Source organism: Microplitis mediator, chromosome 8 (genome assembly GCF_029852145.1).
Source record: "Microplitis mediator isolate UGA2020A chromosome 8, iyMicMedi2.1, whole genome shotgun sequence".
NCBI classification, from domain to species: domain Eukaryota; kingdom Metazoa; phylum Arthropoda; class Insecta; order Hymenoptera; family Braconidae; genus Microplitis; species Microplitis mediator.
The window spans coordinates 6,199,708-6,215,537 of record NC_079976.1 but is presented as its reverse complement, the minus strand read 5'-3'; the positions used below and the strand labels follow the sequence as shown (position 1 = coordinate 6,215,537).

The 15,830-nt window shown below is 29.6% G+C and overlaps 1 protein-coding gene across 1 annotated transcript in view; it reads right to left on the bottom strand.

The window, feature by feature from the left end:
* Positions 1-3,609: 3,609 nt before the first annotated feature.
* Positions 3,610-15,830, bottom strand: part of LOC130672678 (diacylglycerol O-acyltransferase 1) — a 97,931-nt gene continuing 85,710 nt past the window's right edge. Inside the window, exons 10-12 of the mRNA XM_057477349.1 lie at positions 12,356-12,534; positions 8,076-8,226; positions 3,610-3,998 (exon numbers count right to left, since the gene is read on the bottom strand). Coding sequence (XP_057333332.1) covers positions 3,822-3,998; positions 8,076-8,226; positions 12,356-12,534 — 507 coding nt within the window. The 3' untranslated portion in view covers positions 3,610-3,821. The remainder of the gene's footprint in view (positions 3,999-8,075; positions 8,227-12,355; positions 12,535-15,830) is intronic.

Here is a 15,830-nt window from a genome sequence, read left to right as displayed (position 1 = left end):
CGCATGTCAGCCGACAATTTCCGGCCACCCAGAACTACCCCCCAGGCAGCCAAATTCCACAAATTTTTTATTTTTTTCCGCGAAAAACGTTCCGATCTTCAGGCACAATAAAAATTATTTTCTGCCCTTTATCATTCTTATCCTTGCGACTAAAAATTGTAACCGACACTACCCCTAAATTATTAAAATTTCAAAGTGAATAGAAGTAACTGCTCAAAAATAATTTTCAAAATTTCAGTTGCCGTTTAGTCCCAATTCTCTACATCAATAGACTCCTTTTTCTCTATACTCAACGCGAAATAAATTATACTTAACAAAAAAAAAAAAAAAAAAAAATTACTCGCATCAAAAGCAATTTCATAAAACTCCTTTTTCAGTAAAAAACAAAATAAAAGTCGTTTCATTTTCCCATACCACGCAGTTAAATTATTTAAAGTGCCTTGCCTACTATAGTACTGAACACATGTCAAATGTATATATTTGAAATACCTCACAATCTCATGGTCTAGCATCAAACGTTTAAACATTTATCGTTAAACAGAGTTAATACTACAACGAATAAAATTGTTTTCATTTAATTTAAGTACTCTTTATTTTACCAATTGTTTATATATATACATATATATATATATATATATATATATATATATATATATATATATATATATATATATATATATATATATCACGTATACTCAATTATTTAAAAACCAATTGAAAAAATTACCAACATACAAATACTATTAAAATACCATCAAATTAATTAATAAAAAAATTCACTTAAAATTTTTTTATATATTATATACATATATATTTTTATAAATTACCTTGAATTTATTTTTTTATCACCACACAACACAAAGTAAAGTTTTAAAATAAATTTATTAGCAAAAATTTTAAAAAAAATTTTGATATTTATAAAAAAATGTATCACGTGAAATGAAAAATTGGCTTAAAAAAAATAGAGAGTCGTCCCTCGTGACAAGGAGATGATCGTGATAATTAGACGTCGTGTATAAAGGTAGACGTCGCGGCGCTTACTGCAGAATCGTCGCGGAGCAACCGCCCTTATAGGCATCAACGTAACCTCCCTCTCCCCGTCGCGATGTACTGGGAATACAACATATCTGTGTATACCTATGTATATAGATATATATATGTATGTATATACATAAGGATGTAGTGAAAAGCGTGTTGGATGCATCACGCAAGCGTCATTCTATCGGGGGTAGTCATAGAGCGAACGAAGCAAGAGACCGAGGAAAAGCTGCCGGGACCACATCGCAGTCTCGAGCGTGAACGAGGCAAGGGGAGAACGCGTTCCTCTACATCACTTGGCTGTGATGCCGCTTTACTAACTTCCTGTTAAAATCAAACTTTTACTTAAGTTTTAACGTTGGATGGAAATAAGCTTCTACAGCAGGCTAACCAGTGCCAACGACTTATGCTCTTATTTTACTTAACTTTTTTTTTATTTATTTTATCTTCTTCTTTGTCTTTGTGGTCTGAGTGAAATTAGCGGAAATTACTATTAATTTTATTTAATTATCTATTTTTTTTTATATAGTTCTGTTTTTTGGAAACTGGGATTTGGTACTTATAGATTTACAGATTTTTTATAATTTTGTGATTCTGAAAATTTTTTTTTTTTAATGAAAATTATTGTAAGGAGCCCGAGGGAAAGTGACGCGCTATTTTTGAAATATAAATTTTTTTGTTAAAAATGCTAATTACAGTTTGTAGGAAAAAAAATTGGATATATATAGGGTAGAGGTATCGGTTTTGTCTACTTTGGGTCAATTTTGGACACTTGAAAAATTTAAATAATATAATTTGTAAAAGACCCAATGTCACAATTTATTTTTAAAATTTGTACACAGATACTTCTATGGAAATTTTATTTTATACTTTTTCATCAATTAAAGTAAAGTATTAAATGTCCAAAAATGGAGCTGTGGCCACAAGTGGTACCTCTACCCTATATCTATATATATGTAAAAAAAAAATTTTTTTTGGCCTTCTGGGTGTTTTTTTGGGATTAAAGGAACTTTTAGGGCTAAATTAGTTTCCCGGGCTACTGATCATTCTTATTCAGAAAATTCCGCACAAAATTGCCTATAATTAGGTTAGTTTCAATGAATATTCAAATATTTTGAATGTATATAGATGTAAACAAAAAAGTAATAGTTTTTGGTTTTCTGGGCCTTTTCTTAGAACTGCCGTGACTCCGAAACCCAAATTAGTTTTCACAATTTCTAAACAATTCTTCTATCTTTTGTGGTTGGATCAACTTGTCCCAGTATACAATATTGCACTGATGAACTATTTCGCCTCGAAACAAAAAGACACAATAAATTGAATCATTACTTAAGACACATTTTTGAAATGCTCTATCTTGAACTCCCTCTTTATTTATCAAAAAATAAAATTCAAGACCAAAAATATTTTTGAGCTGCTGTAAAATAAAAAATCATTAAAGTAAATGACAACATATTACACTGAGAGAAAAAAATATTTTCGAATCATTGCTTATTCTTACCACAAATATTATGCTATTAAAAATTTTCAATCTAATATATTTTTGATGCAAAAATTTGAAGATATTATTAAAAATAATTTTCTCAATCGAAGAAATCCAGGTTCATTTTCATTTTTTTTTTCGCAGTAGTGTAAATAAATTTTGATTTTCTTCTGTCAAGAAAATATTGATTCACTATGTACCTGAAAGTCGGAACGTTTTTCGCAACGAAAAAAAAAAATTGGAAAGTAAAAAATCCACTGGATGACTGGATTTTTGAAATGTTTCGCATGTAGATACTGGTACGTCACTTGAAAATCTTAAACTACCTCCAACCTCCGGAACTACCCCTTTAGCAGTCAAATTACATAAATTTTTTTCATTTTCGAAGCGCGAAAAACGTTCCGATTTTATTAGAGTTAATGTAGCAGGCATCAGACAAATTTAAAATTATTAATAAATAGAGTAAATAATTAATAAAATTAAATTTAAAAAAATGCATTTCAAAATTTTGAAAGTAATTAGTGCATTTTTTATGAATATTATTTTTTTAATTATTGTTGGAATTGAAGAAGAATGCTGTGGAATTGGCGTATTTAGAGAATGTACAGTATACTGAAATTGTTCAAATAATGTTGATAATAAATACAATACTGACATTTTATTGGTACAGAAACTGATAATAAATGAATACACTTTAATAGCAAAATGAACTTCTAATGAATGTCTATATGTATACGGTACAATCCAAGTATGACCCGAACTGACCGATACAAGACTTAGATAGACACTGACTCTATTCATAAAAGAGGTACAGAGAGTACCTAAGGGCTGTAAAGTTTCCCTTCTCTGGGTACACACTTTTTCGGAAACTGTATATATGTAACTGTGTGGGTGTCTGTATATAGTGTAAGTATATAATGTATGAGTATCGTTGTAATACACCAACAATTATTTACTCTATTTATTTATTATTTTAAATTTGTCTGATGTCCGCTACATTCACACTCATCCGATTTTCAGGTACATGATTTATCGCTCTAAAAAATATTGTTTTCACAAAAATTATTTTTTTTCTCAGTGTACGAAGATATTTTTATTAAGTTTTTATTTGAAAAATTTCACAGTTATATATAATAATAATAATAATAATAATAATAATAATAATAATAATAATAATAATAATAATATTAATGGTAATAATAATAACAACATATATGACAGTAATAATATTTACTAATACACTATTATTAACAAGAAACATATATCAACAGAATTAATAATAATTGGATGGCAATGATCCTTAGACAATCGAATGATCTTCGAGTAGCGTCTCACCAAAGTGTGTTACTACGTAGTCATGATAATAGACCATGATACACAAGGGTTGACCGATTATCAAGCTCGACCAGACCACGATATTACCCCATCTGGCGCCAAATCTCCGCTCAACGTGTTTACTTATGAACGACAATGGTATCTAATAACAAACATTGGATCATTGATATTAATAACATTTGATCTTGTTATGCTTTTCCTAAATTAATTTTAATATTTCAAAGAATTTGCACCGAGAGATTACGGGTGTATAACTTGTGCGGTAGGGAAATCTTTGACAACTTGAGTAATTTTAATATTTAAACTCACTGATGAAGGCTTAACTTCTTTTAGCTACTAAAGTACTTTGCGAATGATATTACTCTTTTTTTACCCCCGAACCAGTCTTTATTTATCGACTTAATAACGAACGTTTTATTCAAATTCTTATTGTCATACATTTATTCATCGTTTATTAATACGTCTTCTATTAATTCCTGAAATTTATTGATGCAAAAATAATCGAGACGTGTTTTGATATTTTTACTCGGTGTAAAATTTTTGAAATTATTTTACGACGGGACCATTCTCAGGAAAAAATAATTTGGATCTATGTAAATTTACTACTGTAGATTTTTTTACATAGATCTAAAATTTTTAGTAGATCTCAGAAGATCGCTGATAATTTTGGCAAATCGTCAATGATTTTAGATCTCGGTGATCTTTAAAGATCTTCGATGCATCAAATCATTGATGATTTTAGATCTATGGCGAATTCAAAAGATCTCTATTGATCTCATTAGATCTTATAAAATTTTACAATAATATCAATGAAGAATCTATTTAGATTTATGCAGATCTACTCAGATCGGCAAGTTATGAACATCAATTTTTTTTAATAGGGGTCACCAATTTCCGATGATTCCTGTAAATTTCCACAAATTTTCGTAGATCTCTTGAAAAAAAAAGTTCTGACAGATTTGAGATCTACTTTGATCTTTGCAGATCAGCTAAAAGTAATTTAGGTCTAATTTTTGGAAAAACTAGATCTCCATGGATCTACCGTAGATCGAAATTTGAAATAGATTTCAGAAGATCACTGATGATGTCGGCAGATCATCATTGATTTTAGACCTCTATTGATCTTTGAAGATCTTCAATGATCTTAAATCTTCGATGATTTTAGATCTATGACGAACTCGAAAGATCTCTGCTGATTTCACTAGATCTTACGAAATTTCACAATAATATCAATGGAGATCTAATTAGATTTATGCAGATCTACTCAGATCGGCAAGTTATGAACATCGATTTTTCTTAATAGGGCTTCAGAGGTCACCAATCTCCGACGATTTCTGTATATTTCCACAAATTTTCGTAGATCGCTTGAAAAAAAAATCTCTGACAAATTTGAGATCTACTTTGATCCCCGAGATTAGCTAAAAGTAATTTAGGTCTAATTTTTGGAAAAACTAGATCTCCGTGGATCTACCGTAGATCGAAATTTGAAATAGATTAAACCTTTAGTGCTCTTTTAAGATCCTCAGTGACCTTAAATCTTCGTTGATTTTAAATCTATGACGAAAGATCTCTACTGATCTCACTAGATCTTACGAAATTCCACAATAATATCAATGGAGATCTATTTAAATTTATGAAGATCTACGCAGATCGACAAGTCATAATCATCGATTTTTCTTAATTAGGCTACAGATCTCGCCGATCTTCGACGATTTCCATGAATTTCTACAAATCTTCGTAGATCTCTTGAAAAAAAAGCCCTGACAACTATCAGATCTATTCTGATCTCCGTAGATCTGCTATAAGTAAGCTAGATCTAATTTTTTGAAAAATCAGATCTACGTACATTTAAATTATTTTTTTCCGAGTTGAAATCCAAATTTTTTTTATTATAATGAAGGTAAAAAATCATTGATATTTTTATTGCTTAAAAAATTTATTTTTTCATAGAAAAGGTGCACATTTTAATTGCTCATGTTATAGCAAAAAATGAGTAAGCATTCAAATGCGAAAATATCTAGAGGGTCGAAATCGGGCGGGCGAAGTGAAATATCCGAAAAATTTGATGATAATTTTTTTTTACTTTTTCCCGGTTGGTCCACTTTGCCGTAAAAAAAAAATTCCATGGTAACTGGGAATGTGGTTCGACTTTTCCCCATACATATATATTTATATTTTTAATAGTGCTGTAATAACAACTTATTAGACTTCTAATGAACGCGATTGAAAGACTAATCAACTCTAATAAATTTTCAATAGCGTTCATTATTTCCATCAATCAGCTTCTATCCATGAGATTAATCCTTTTTTTTTATTGCTTATCATTTTTTTCCGAAGATAATTATTATTTTTCCCCAATAAATAATTCTTTTAAAAAGACATAAATTTCATTATTTTTACATATTTTAGATAAAATTTTCCGCATTTATGATATCAGATAAGCTTTAGAATTTATTGATTCGATTATAAAAGCATGAACCTTCGCATAAGAATGAATTCACACTTCACCGATTTTTTTTCATCAGACGATCCGTTAAATTCAACGGAATATTCATTCAATAATGTTATCGTTACAGACTATTTTAAAGTTGTTTTCGATAAACAATTTATTCAACATAACAGTAAAAACAAAATTTTATTTCATGAATAAAAAGATATCCTCTCAGTAAATAAATATTTTCGGAATTTAAAAAAAAATCTCTCACCACTTTGTAACAACAATATTATTGAAATTTGATATGTTTGAACCAGTGGAAAAAATGGTATCATATGATAGCATAAGCAGGCGGTTGAGAGATATTACAAAACTACTTTTTCGAGGTTATTCGGATAAGAGGATTTTATTCACATTAAATGAATAAAAAAAATGAAAACTTTTTTAATATAACTTTAAGAGAAATTAACAATATACAATATGGTAGAGGTGGGCAAAACGGTACTGCTAAGGAAATAATGAATTTTTGTGCAATTGAATATGATACTGAAGTTAGCCGACGTCTAATAATTTTTGGACTTTTTTTCAGACGATAAACCAGAAGAAAAAAAATATTTGAAAAAATTGCACCCGTAGTTTTTTAAATTTTCTACATGTGCATATTTTTAGTTATTTTTTTTTCTTCGAATTTAATTGTTCAAAAAAAAATCAAAAAATTTTGAATTGTCTGCTAACTTCAGGATCATAATTGAATACCCTTATTATTTTTTTTTTTTTTACTTTTATTTGAAGTAATTGAACCGAATTTCCAGTTGCCATTGAAGAAATTTTTTCCTCGGGCGAACAAAATGGACCACCCAAAAAAAAAGTAAAAAAAAATTTTTTTCTTTAATAAAAAAAAGAATAATAAAATTGTTTATGTCTAATCCGAGTGAAAAAAGAGATTTGTTATACTTTTAGTAAATAAAGGTACCGAAAAAAAAATTATTACAGATAGTGTCGAACTCCATTAACTCGGACAGTTAGCCTATGGAGGAGCGGGAATTTTTTGTAATTTCTGAGTTAACGGATGCCCTTTCTCTCTGAAAAAGTCAACTGTAGCGCATGCGCTCTTACATCTATATGAATGATGACATGAATTTAAACAGATATATACAAGAGCATAGTATAGGGTGGAAGACAGTGTTGCTTGTAGTGGGGGTCAAGATTCAGGGGAAGTCCCGAGTTAATGGAGTTCGACTATAACTCATATAAAATTTGAATGTAGCAAAGAAGACACCGTATGTATTTTTTTTTGACCGAAAATACATTGCGTCTATTAAAAAATTTCTCAAATAAAATTTGCGACACTACACGGAGCTAAGTGTCAAGTAAATATGCCTATGCAGCATAGTAATAATTACATTACTCTATAGGGTGTGTCACGCCGAACCTATGGAGCTGCTTATACAAACTATAGAGTAATGTAATTATTACTATGCTGCATAGGCATATCTACTTGACATTTCTCTCCGAGTAGAAAATTGTGCAAAAATAATAAGAGTCGTAAATAACAGTTGAAAAAAAATATCTTTTATCAAATTCTTATGGTGATCCGTTTTGCCCACCCAGACCCGTTTCGCCCGCTTTCCCCCTATCCATAACTTTTTTTTTACTTCAATACTAAATGGAAAAAATTTTCGAAATAACCGAAAATGCACATTCGATATAATTATGTTAGGGCAGACCGGGGTACAACGGCCCTCCTCAAAAATTTACACAAAAAATAAAATAATAATAATTTACCTGACCCATCATACCCATGAACGCCCAGATTTTGAAAGTTTTAAGCGGCACACTGACGAGATATTCGTGGAAAAATGCACTGATGAAAAATACTGTCACACTAGCTGTCCTTTTACCATAACCCATTTCAACTATCGGAATATATAAATGTCTGTAACAAATGCGAAATTAGAATAATTAATAATATTTCATATAAACATTTGTCGTAAGACAGGAAATGCATTACTAGTATCTACAATATTTTTTCAGTCGCTCAGTGTTAAGTTTTTTCACACGAGATTTTAGATGTTGCTCATAAAAAAATTTACTTTTTTCCATGAAACAATAAATTTAATAAAAAAATCTCTTCTTTTATGTGTATAAATAAGATAATAACAAAATTACATGAAAAAAATATATAAGTTTCATGAAAGTCGTAATAAAAAGAAAATAAAACTATAAATTCTGTCAGTTATCTTTTAACTGACGAGTCACGGAAAGTAAACGAGTAAAATTTTTTGAAACTCAAGGAAATTAAATAATAATAATAATAATGGCAATAATAAAATAAAATTCATAGACTAAGAAAAAAGTTATTGCACATCAGATCGTTCACATTTTTTTTATGAGCTTTTAAAACGTTTTTTATTCTTTTATTCTATTTCAATTTCTCGCGGTTTCTTATTTATTTCAAATTTTTTCTTGCTCTTTACATTTTACAGTAGAATTTCAGAAAGATGTAGAGTAGAGACATTATAAGATCTGTGAGTACTGTAAGGAGTTTTGAGTGTAAACCATTGCGATGTATATCGTCTTTTTCCATTACAAACCAGCTCGTAAGAAGAGGCTCTAACATTATATAAAGACTAACCTCAACTTTCTCGTTTAACCTAAGAAGACTTTATTTATTTATTTTTTATCCTTTTTTTTAATTTAATATTTTTTTTTTATACTTGTCCTCTTTACTTCAGTACTATCTCTTCACTTTGCCCTTTTTCATTCTCATAGAATAGACTTCCATGGACTTGTGCCAGTTGCAGACTTAGATTCTCAACGAGTGATAAAAGACGCTTAAGAGGGTTTGAGTGTGAATAAAACGAGTTCTGAATACATACGCGCTAAAATAAAATTTCATATTTTTTTTATTTATTTAAAAAAAAAATTCCTATTATTAATTTTGAAAAAATATTTAAAAACGCGTCAAACCTATCGATGGCTTTAGTAAGATTTCTTTCTTTATTGATTTATTTTTTTTTTAATTTCGCAAAAGCAACAAAATGGCATAACCCTATCAAAAAAATTAATATAAGAATCCAGCTTAGATTCCTATATGGCGTTTTCGGATGTTTATATATGGTTTTCTATAGGAATACAGCATAGATCTCGATATATATTAGGGTGGGTTGAAAAAAAACTTTTTTTTTGTTTTTCTTAGCATGGGGGTAGAATTTGTACCTTATAAAAAAAAAAAAATTTCAAGAAAAAAAAAATTTTTTTACTCAACATTTTGAGGTGGCCCACTCGTTTTTTAAATAAATAATTGATTAAACGGAGTAGTTCCAACGAAAAAAATTTTGTTTTGTCCAAAAGCGTGGAAAATATCTAATAATTGTCGAATGTGATTTTTTTTTACTTCACTTTCATTTTAATTCAAAAGAAAATGCTTTTCATTTTTGGATTTTTTACTTAAATTACAAAAATAATAGGAAAAAAATTTTTTCAACTTCTGACTTACAATTAGCTTTCAAGGGGACACCCTACAGATTCTAGAACACCATGTAATTTTTTTCGTTGGGACTACCCCGTTTGATCAATTATTTATTTTAAAAACGAGTGGGCCACCTCAAAATGTTGAGTAAAAAAATTTTTTTTTTCTTAAAAAATTTTTTTTTTTATAAGGTACAAATTCTACCCCCATGCTAAAAAAACAAAAAAAAAGTTTTTTTTCAACCCACCCTAATATATATTCTGACATGGGTTCCTATGGGGATCCACACCATGTCAAATCCTTATGGAAATCTAATATGGATTCTTATATGTGGATTTTTACCTCGATTTCCTATGGGAATCTTCACCATATCAAAATTTATATGGGAATTTTGTAACGATTGTATGGACAAAAATTCGTCATGTTATTGATACAAATACCATAAAAGGCGTACGGGTTTGCGTAAACTTTGCTGGGGTTCAAAATCTTTGTACGATTACTAATTTAGTGTTTTATTAAAAGTATTTGTAATTTCTATAAAATTGTTATAGTTTTTGAGCTAATCAATAAATCAATAACTTATTACAAATACGGATATAAAGAGCATCAATTAATCAACTTTTTGTTAAAAAGTATCCTGCAAACAGAAAATTAATCTGTCTATTAACAGACGATAGACATGAAAATTCAGATACCTCAGATTCTATAGAAATTACTTGTATAGAAACCCAGATTCCTATATGGATTTCCCATATGGGAATCCAGAAACCTACGGTTTCTCGCATGAATTCTTATATAAATCCATACTCTTCTATAATAATGCTTATGGATTCTTACATAAATCCATACTTTCCTATAAGGATTCCTATGAGTTCCCATGCGACTCCACAAAGATTTTTTTGATAGAGAAAATAAATATTTTAAGTCGCGTAAAATTTTCTTAAGTCTACAAAAAAAAAGTTTGCTAAAATTTTCGGTAGAGATAGAAAATTTTCCTGCGATAATTAATATAATTCAAAAATTCTAATTAAATGCGAGTTAATTTCAAACAATATTTATATATACCTACATATCGATACTGCCATTCTAATACGTCGTATCCCACATTTGGGAAATTTTTCAGCAGAAGATAAAAACATTCACGGTCAGCAAAGGAAAATTATTTGTAATATGCTTACATTGGTATAACCTACAAATTTATTTTCATGTTTTTCATAAAATACAGGCATTTGTAGTGAATAAATAATTTTGAATTCTATGCTGTAAGAAGAGTCGAAAATTATGCATAATTACCTTCTCACTGATTTCGTTAATTGCTTCCTTAAAATTAAATTGAAAATGTTAAGCGTGACTGAACCTATGCGAATGTGGGATACGACATATTATAATGGCGCGAAAGTCTGCGTGTGGGATACGACATATTAGAATATTTATTTAAAAATACTAAATAAACAATTTGACCTCTAAAATTTTGAGATAAGCTTCACATTGTCACAATGATTCCATTTTGCAAAAAAAGTGATATATATTTTAAGAATTTCGGAAATAGAGGAAAATTGGAGTTTCATAAAATAAATTACAAAGTAAATTTTTTTTTTTTTTTTTTTTGAGAATTTAATTTTCTTAAAAATCCATAAATATCTAAAATATGGATCACCCTAATATTCATGTATTACTTTATTTTTACTACGAGCATTTGATTAGTTAAAACTGAATAAATAAACTATATAACGTATATTTACTATTTTCAATAAATTTAAATACGTTTGACCTTTTTAAATTTTACAAATTTATTTGACTTAGTAATGGCAAGAGGCCAAGCTAAGAAAATAAACACGTTCTATGAAATATACTTTGTTGTTTAAAGACCGGAAAAATTCAGAATTTTAAATAAGAACGAGTTAAATAAATACTCCATTTTTTTTTTACTCCATAATCAATCAATATTCCGGACAATTTATCCGTAAAGAAACCGAATTACTATCACACTTTCTCTATTTTACATCGCCGAATTTAAACGAGATTCCGACACGTCTTTTGACAATATGGTCACTAAAAAAAATTTTAATTAAGTTTTCTTTGGTAAATTAAAAAAAATTCTGTTAATGAAATTTAGTGAAAAAGGGTACGATCAAATATTTAACGATGTTAAATATCTATATCTTTATATATATATAGATATAGATATAACATAGCCACAGCCTATGGCTCACTCATTTTCTCTAGTATTTTCTTCCACTACAGCCTTTGTAGAAAAGCTTCATCACTGTAGAGATTACATCCGAGATCCTCGGAATGAGAAAATGAGGTTGAGACAGAGAGAAGATAGCAAAGAGAAGCTTTCTATACTCTACAAATATAACTGTATGGTTACTACACATACTAACTTTCATGACAAAGCTATGTATGTATATGATATATATAACCAGTACTATAACTATTGCAAGTACGACTTAAGTGACTTTAGAGAGTACAATAGGAATATCGAATGAGGATAAAGGAAATTGAATGGTGAGTATACTGGTACTCGAGGTAAATTCCAAACGATTGTTATCAATGTATGTATAGTAAGGATAGAGACTATTTGACTTACCTCACAGCCCAACGATGAACTCCTAAGTTCCATGTACGCCAAAATGTGTCGATGTTGTTGGAATTCCACCAATCACCATAAAAATTACGATCAGCAAAGTGTAACAGTTCCCCCATTAAATTTAAATATGAATGGAAAAATAGATAGAAGAAACATAACCACATTAAATGATTCGGAATCTGTAAAACGAAAGGTAATTTTTGGAATTAACTTCTAAGTCAATAAATCATTTATGAGGGAAAGTGGGCTAGTGTTGCTTTGATTGACTAAATGTTGTAATAAAAAAAATTAGGAGTATATACCCGTGTAACAATTTCTATCACAAGTTTCTGGTCAAGACACTGGTCGCTAAAATCTTTCGATAGATACTACATGGATTTGCACAAGATGAGATACGAAAGACAATTTAGTAGCAGTATTGGGTTAATTTTGTAAAAGTGTCTTGCGGAAAACCCCTGGGTGTCTGCGTCTTTATATATCTATAAATCTGTCTTAAGATTTTTATGCAAGATTTAAAGTCAAGATTTTGTAATACTTGCTCACGATACTGTACGAAATAGTATTGCAGATATTTTACACATGGCTCGTTGATAAAATCACTTACGCATTTCTTGAGCAGAACTTGCGCAAGAAATTTATTAAAGACATACTCACGCATTACTTGCGCAAGATTTGCTCATCAAGCGCTATATAACTATCTCTGTCACTTCACCCCTTCCTTTGGTCTACGATGTACATAAATATATATACATATTTATATATATAGCGCTTGTTGAGCAAATCTGCCGCAAGCCATGCGTGAGTATCTTCAATAAACTTCTGCCGCAAGTTTTGCTCAAGAAATGCGTAAGTAATTTTATCAACAAACCTTGTGCTAGTGTGCGCAATTCTTTAGATGCATCATAATACAGTTTTTTTGTAAGTCTGCACAAAAATTTTAGTTTAAAAGTCTTTACCAGTATCTGCAGCAAGACTCAGTCATTTAAAGACGCAGACAACTAGAACACTGGTGACTAGGTTTGCGCAAGATTTTAGTAAAATTGTTATAGGGGTAATTGTCACAAATTAAAATATGACCTTAAAAAATGTCACGAAATTGGTAAATAAATAAAACAAACAAACGAATAGTATACATATAAATAATTTAATGGAAATAAATAGCGAGGTCGAGTGGTTGAGGAGAATTTAGAGGAGCTTCGGGCAGTTTGCGGAGCTCAAAGGACACTCTGGGGTGTATTTCACATGGCTCAGAACTGTGTGGCTTTGTGGCTATCTGTGACGCGTCACAAACAACCCTCAGCTACCGCTACAAGTATTTTGTCTGATGTCTGAACGATGAAAGTCATCGGTCACCAGGAAAAGAAAAAAAGTAAATAAAATACCAGATGAAAAGGTTCCTTGGATAGTTAAGGAGAAAATACGATAAACGACAAAGGAAATTAAAACTACTGAGCCAGTCTCGAGGACTTTAAACTGTACTTCGATAAATAAAAAAAAATTCAAGTGCAATACAAAATGGCCCTCTAGTAGATTAATGAGGAGTCTTACAATTGTTCCTGACAATCGCGGCCCTCCCAAGTCATAAAAGATGTTGGAATTTTTTTTTTTTGAGAAAAATTAAATTATTACTTGACCGCAGGATTTTTTAGTCGAGCGATTTGTCACAATGATAATAAAAAATCCTTAGGGTTTAGGGGTCGGAATAAAAGACATCTTGGTATTAGGGTGCAATTGAAATACGAATAACTTCAAAATTCTTAGGATGAACAAGATAAATGGAAGCACTTTACCTACATTTAAACTTCTTACTTGTACTTTGTAGTGTTATATTTTGTATTTTTTTTTTTAGCTCATACTTTTTGATCCTATACGCCTTGTTATACTTTTCCTGCATCTATAGATACTACTACTTATACTATTTCTTTTATAAACTTGTTTATTTTGTTTTTTATCTTCCTGTAACGTCTTGTGTTTTTTTATTTTTTTATTACTCACCGGGGATCAAAGGATTCAAGTTTAAATTGCGACCACGCCCGAGAATATTGCACGGGTCAAATGGATCACTTGAGACTTGGGATGGGTGTATCAAGGACGAGAGGCAAAACAGTCCACTGGACACAATTATTATCAATAGTGTCATTTTAATAATATCTTTAGTACCTGGGAGAAAAAAGAAATTTAGATTTACGTAGATCTAGAATTTGAAATGAATCTCAGATCTTTGATAATTTCGGCCGGTCGTCGATGATTTTAGATCTATCGTCATCTCGAAAAATTTATAATGATCTCACAATAATATTAAAGGAGATCTATTTAGATTTCTACAGATCTGCGTAGATCATCAGTTATAAACATCAAATTTTCTTACTAAAGCTACAGAGATCATCGAAGATCTATGACGATTTCCGAGAATTTCTACAAATCTTCATAGATGTCTTGAAAAATAGTCTCTCGCACCGATGAGATCTCGATCTCTGTAGATCTACATAGATCTTAAATTTAGAATGAATCCCACAAGATCATTGATGATTTCGGTAGATCGTCGATGATTTTAGAATCATGATCTTTAAAGATCTTCAATGATCTTGAATTTTCAATGATTTTAGATCCACGGTGATCCATAAAGATCTCATTAGATCTTCCAAGATTTCACAATAATATCAATAGAGATCTACTTGGAGATCACCGGAAATTTCTGACGATTCCAGTGAATTTCTAAAAAGTTTCATAGATCTCTTGAATAAAAAAAGACCCGGCAACTATTAGATCTGTTTTGATCTCCGTAAATCTGCTATAAGTCACGTAGATCTAATTCTCTAGAAGATCCGATTTTTGTAGACCAACGTAAGTCAAATTTATTTTTTCCCGGGATTGAGGTAAAGAAAAAATTATTTTCAATTGTAAAAAAAATTAAGCAAATACTTTTATATACTTATTTACATATTTGAATACTCTTTAGTTAGATCTAAATTATCATTTTGACTCAACGTATATAAGTATTAAATTAATAAATGATATTCACGGCTAATAAATAATATAACCAACTTATTACCAGAAGTTATAAATATTTAATAGAACGTAGGATTGAAGCCACTCAACTTATAGTCATAAGTATCAAATTAATATTTTATTATGTCATATTCAAATAATTTATATGGTTAATCTTTATCATTGTCGAGAAAAAAGAGAAAACAAATTCTATTATTCTTTACTTTTCGTGATTCAATAAATCATTATCTATTGTATCAACAAGAATTGATATCAAAAAAATATATATACCGAAATGACATTACTGAAATATTAATATTTAAATATTTAATGATGATCATTATATTATTTGGTTACTAGTAAAAAAAAAAAAGTAAAATAAATTTTATTGTTAGTCGAGAAAAATATTTCGTGAAATACAGACGGGAAAGTTTTTTTTTCTATTTACGAATATAAAAAAATATTCTATATGTTTGATAAAAAGCAA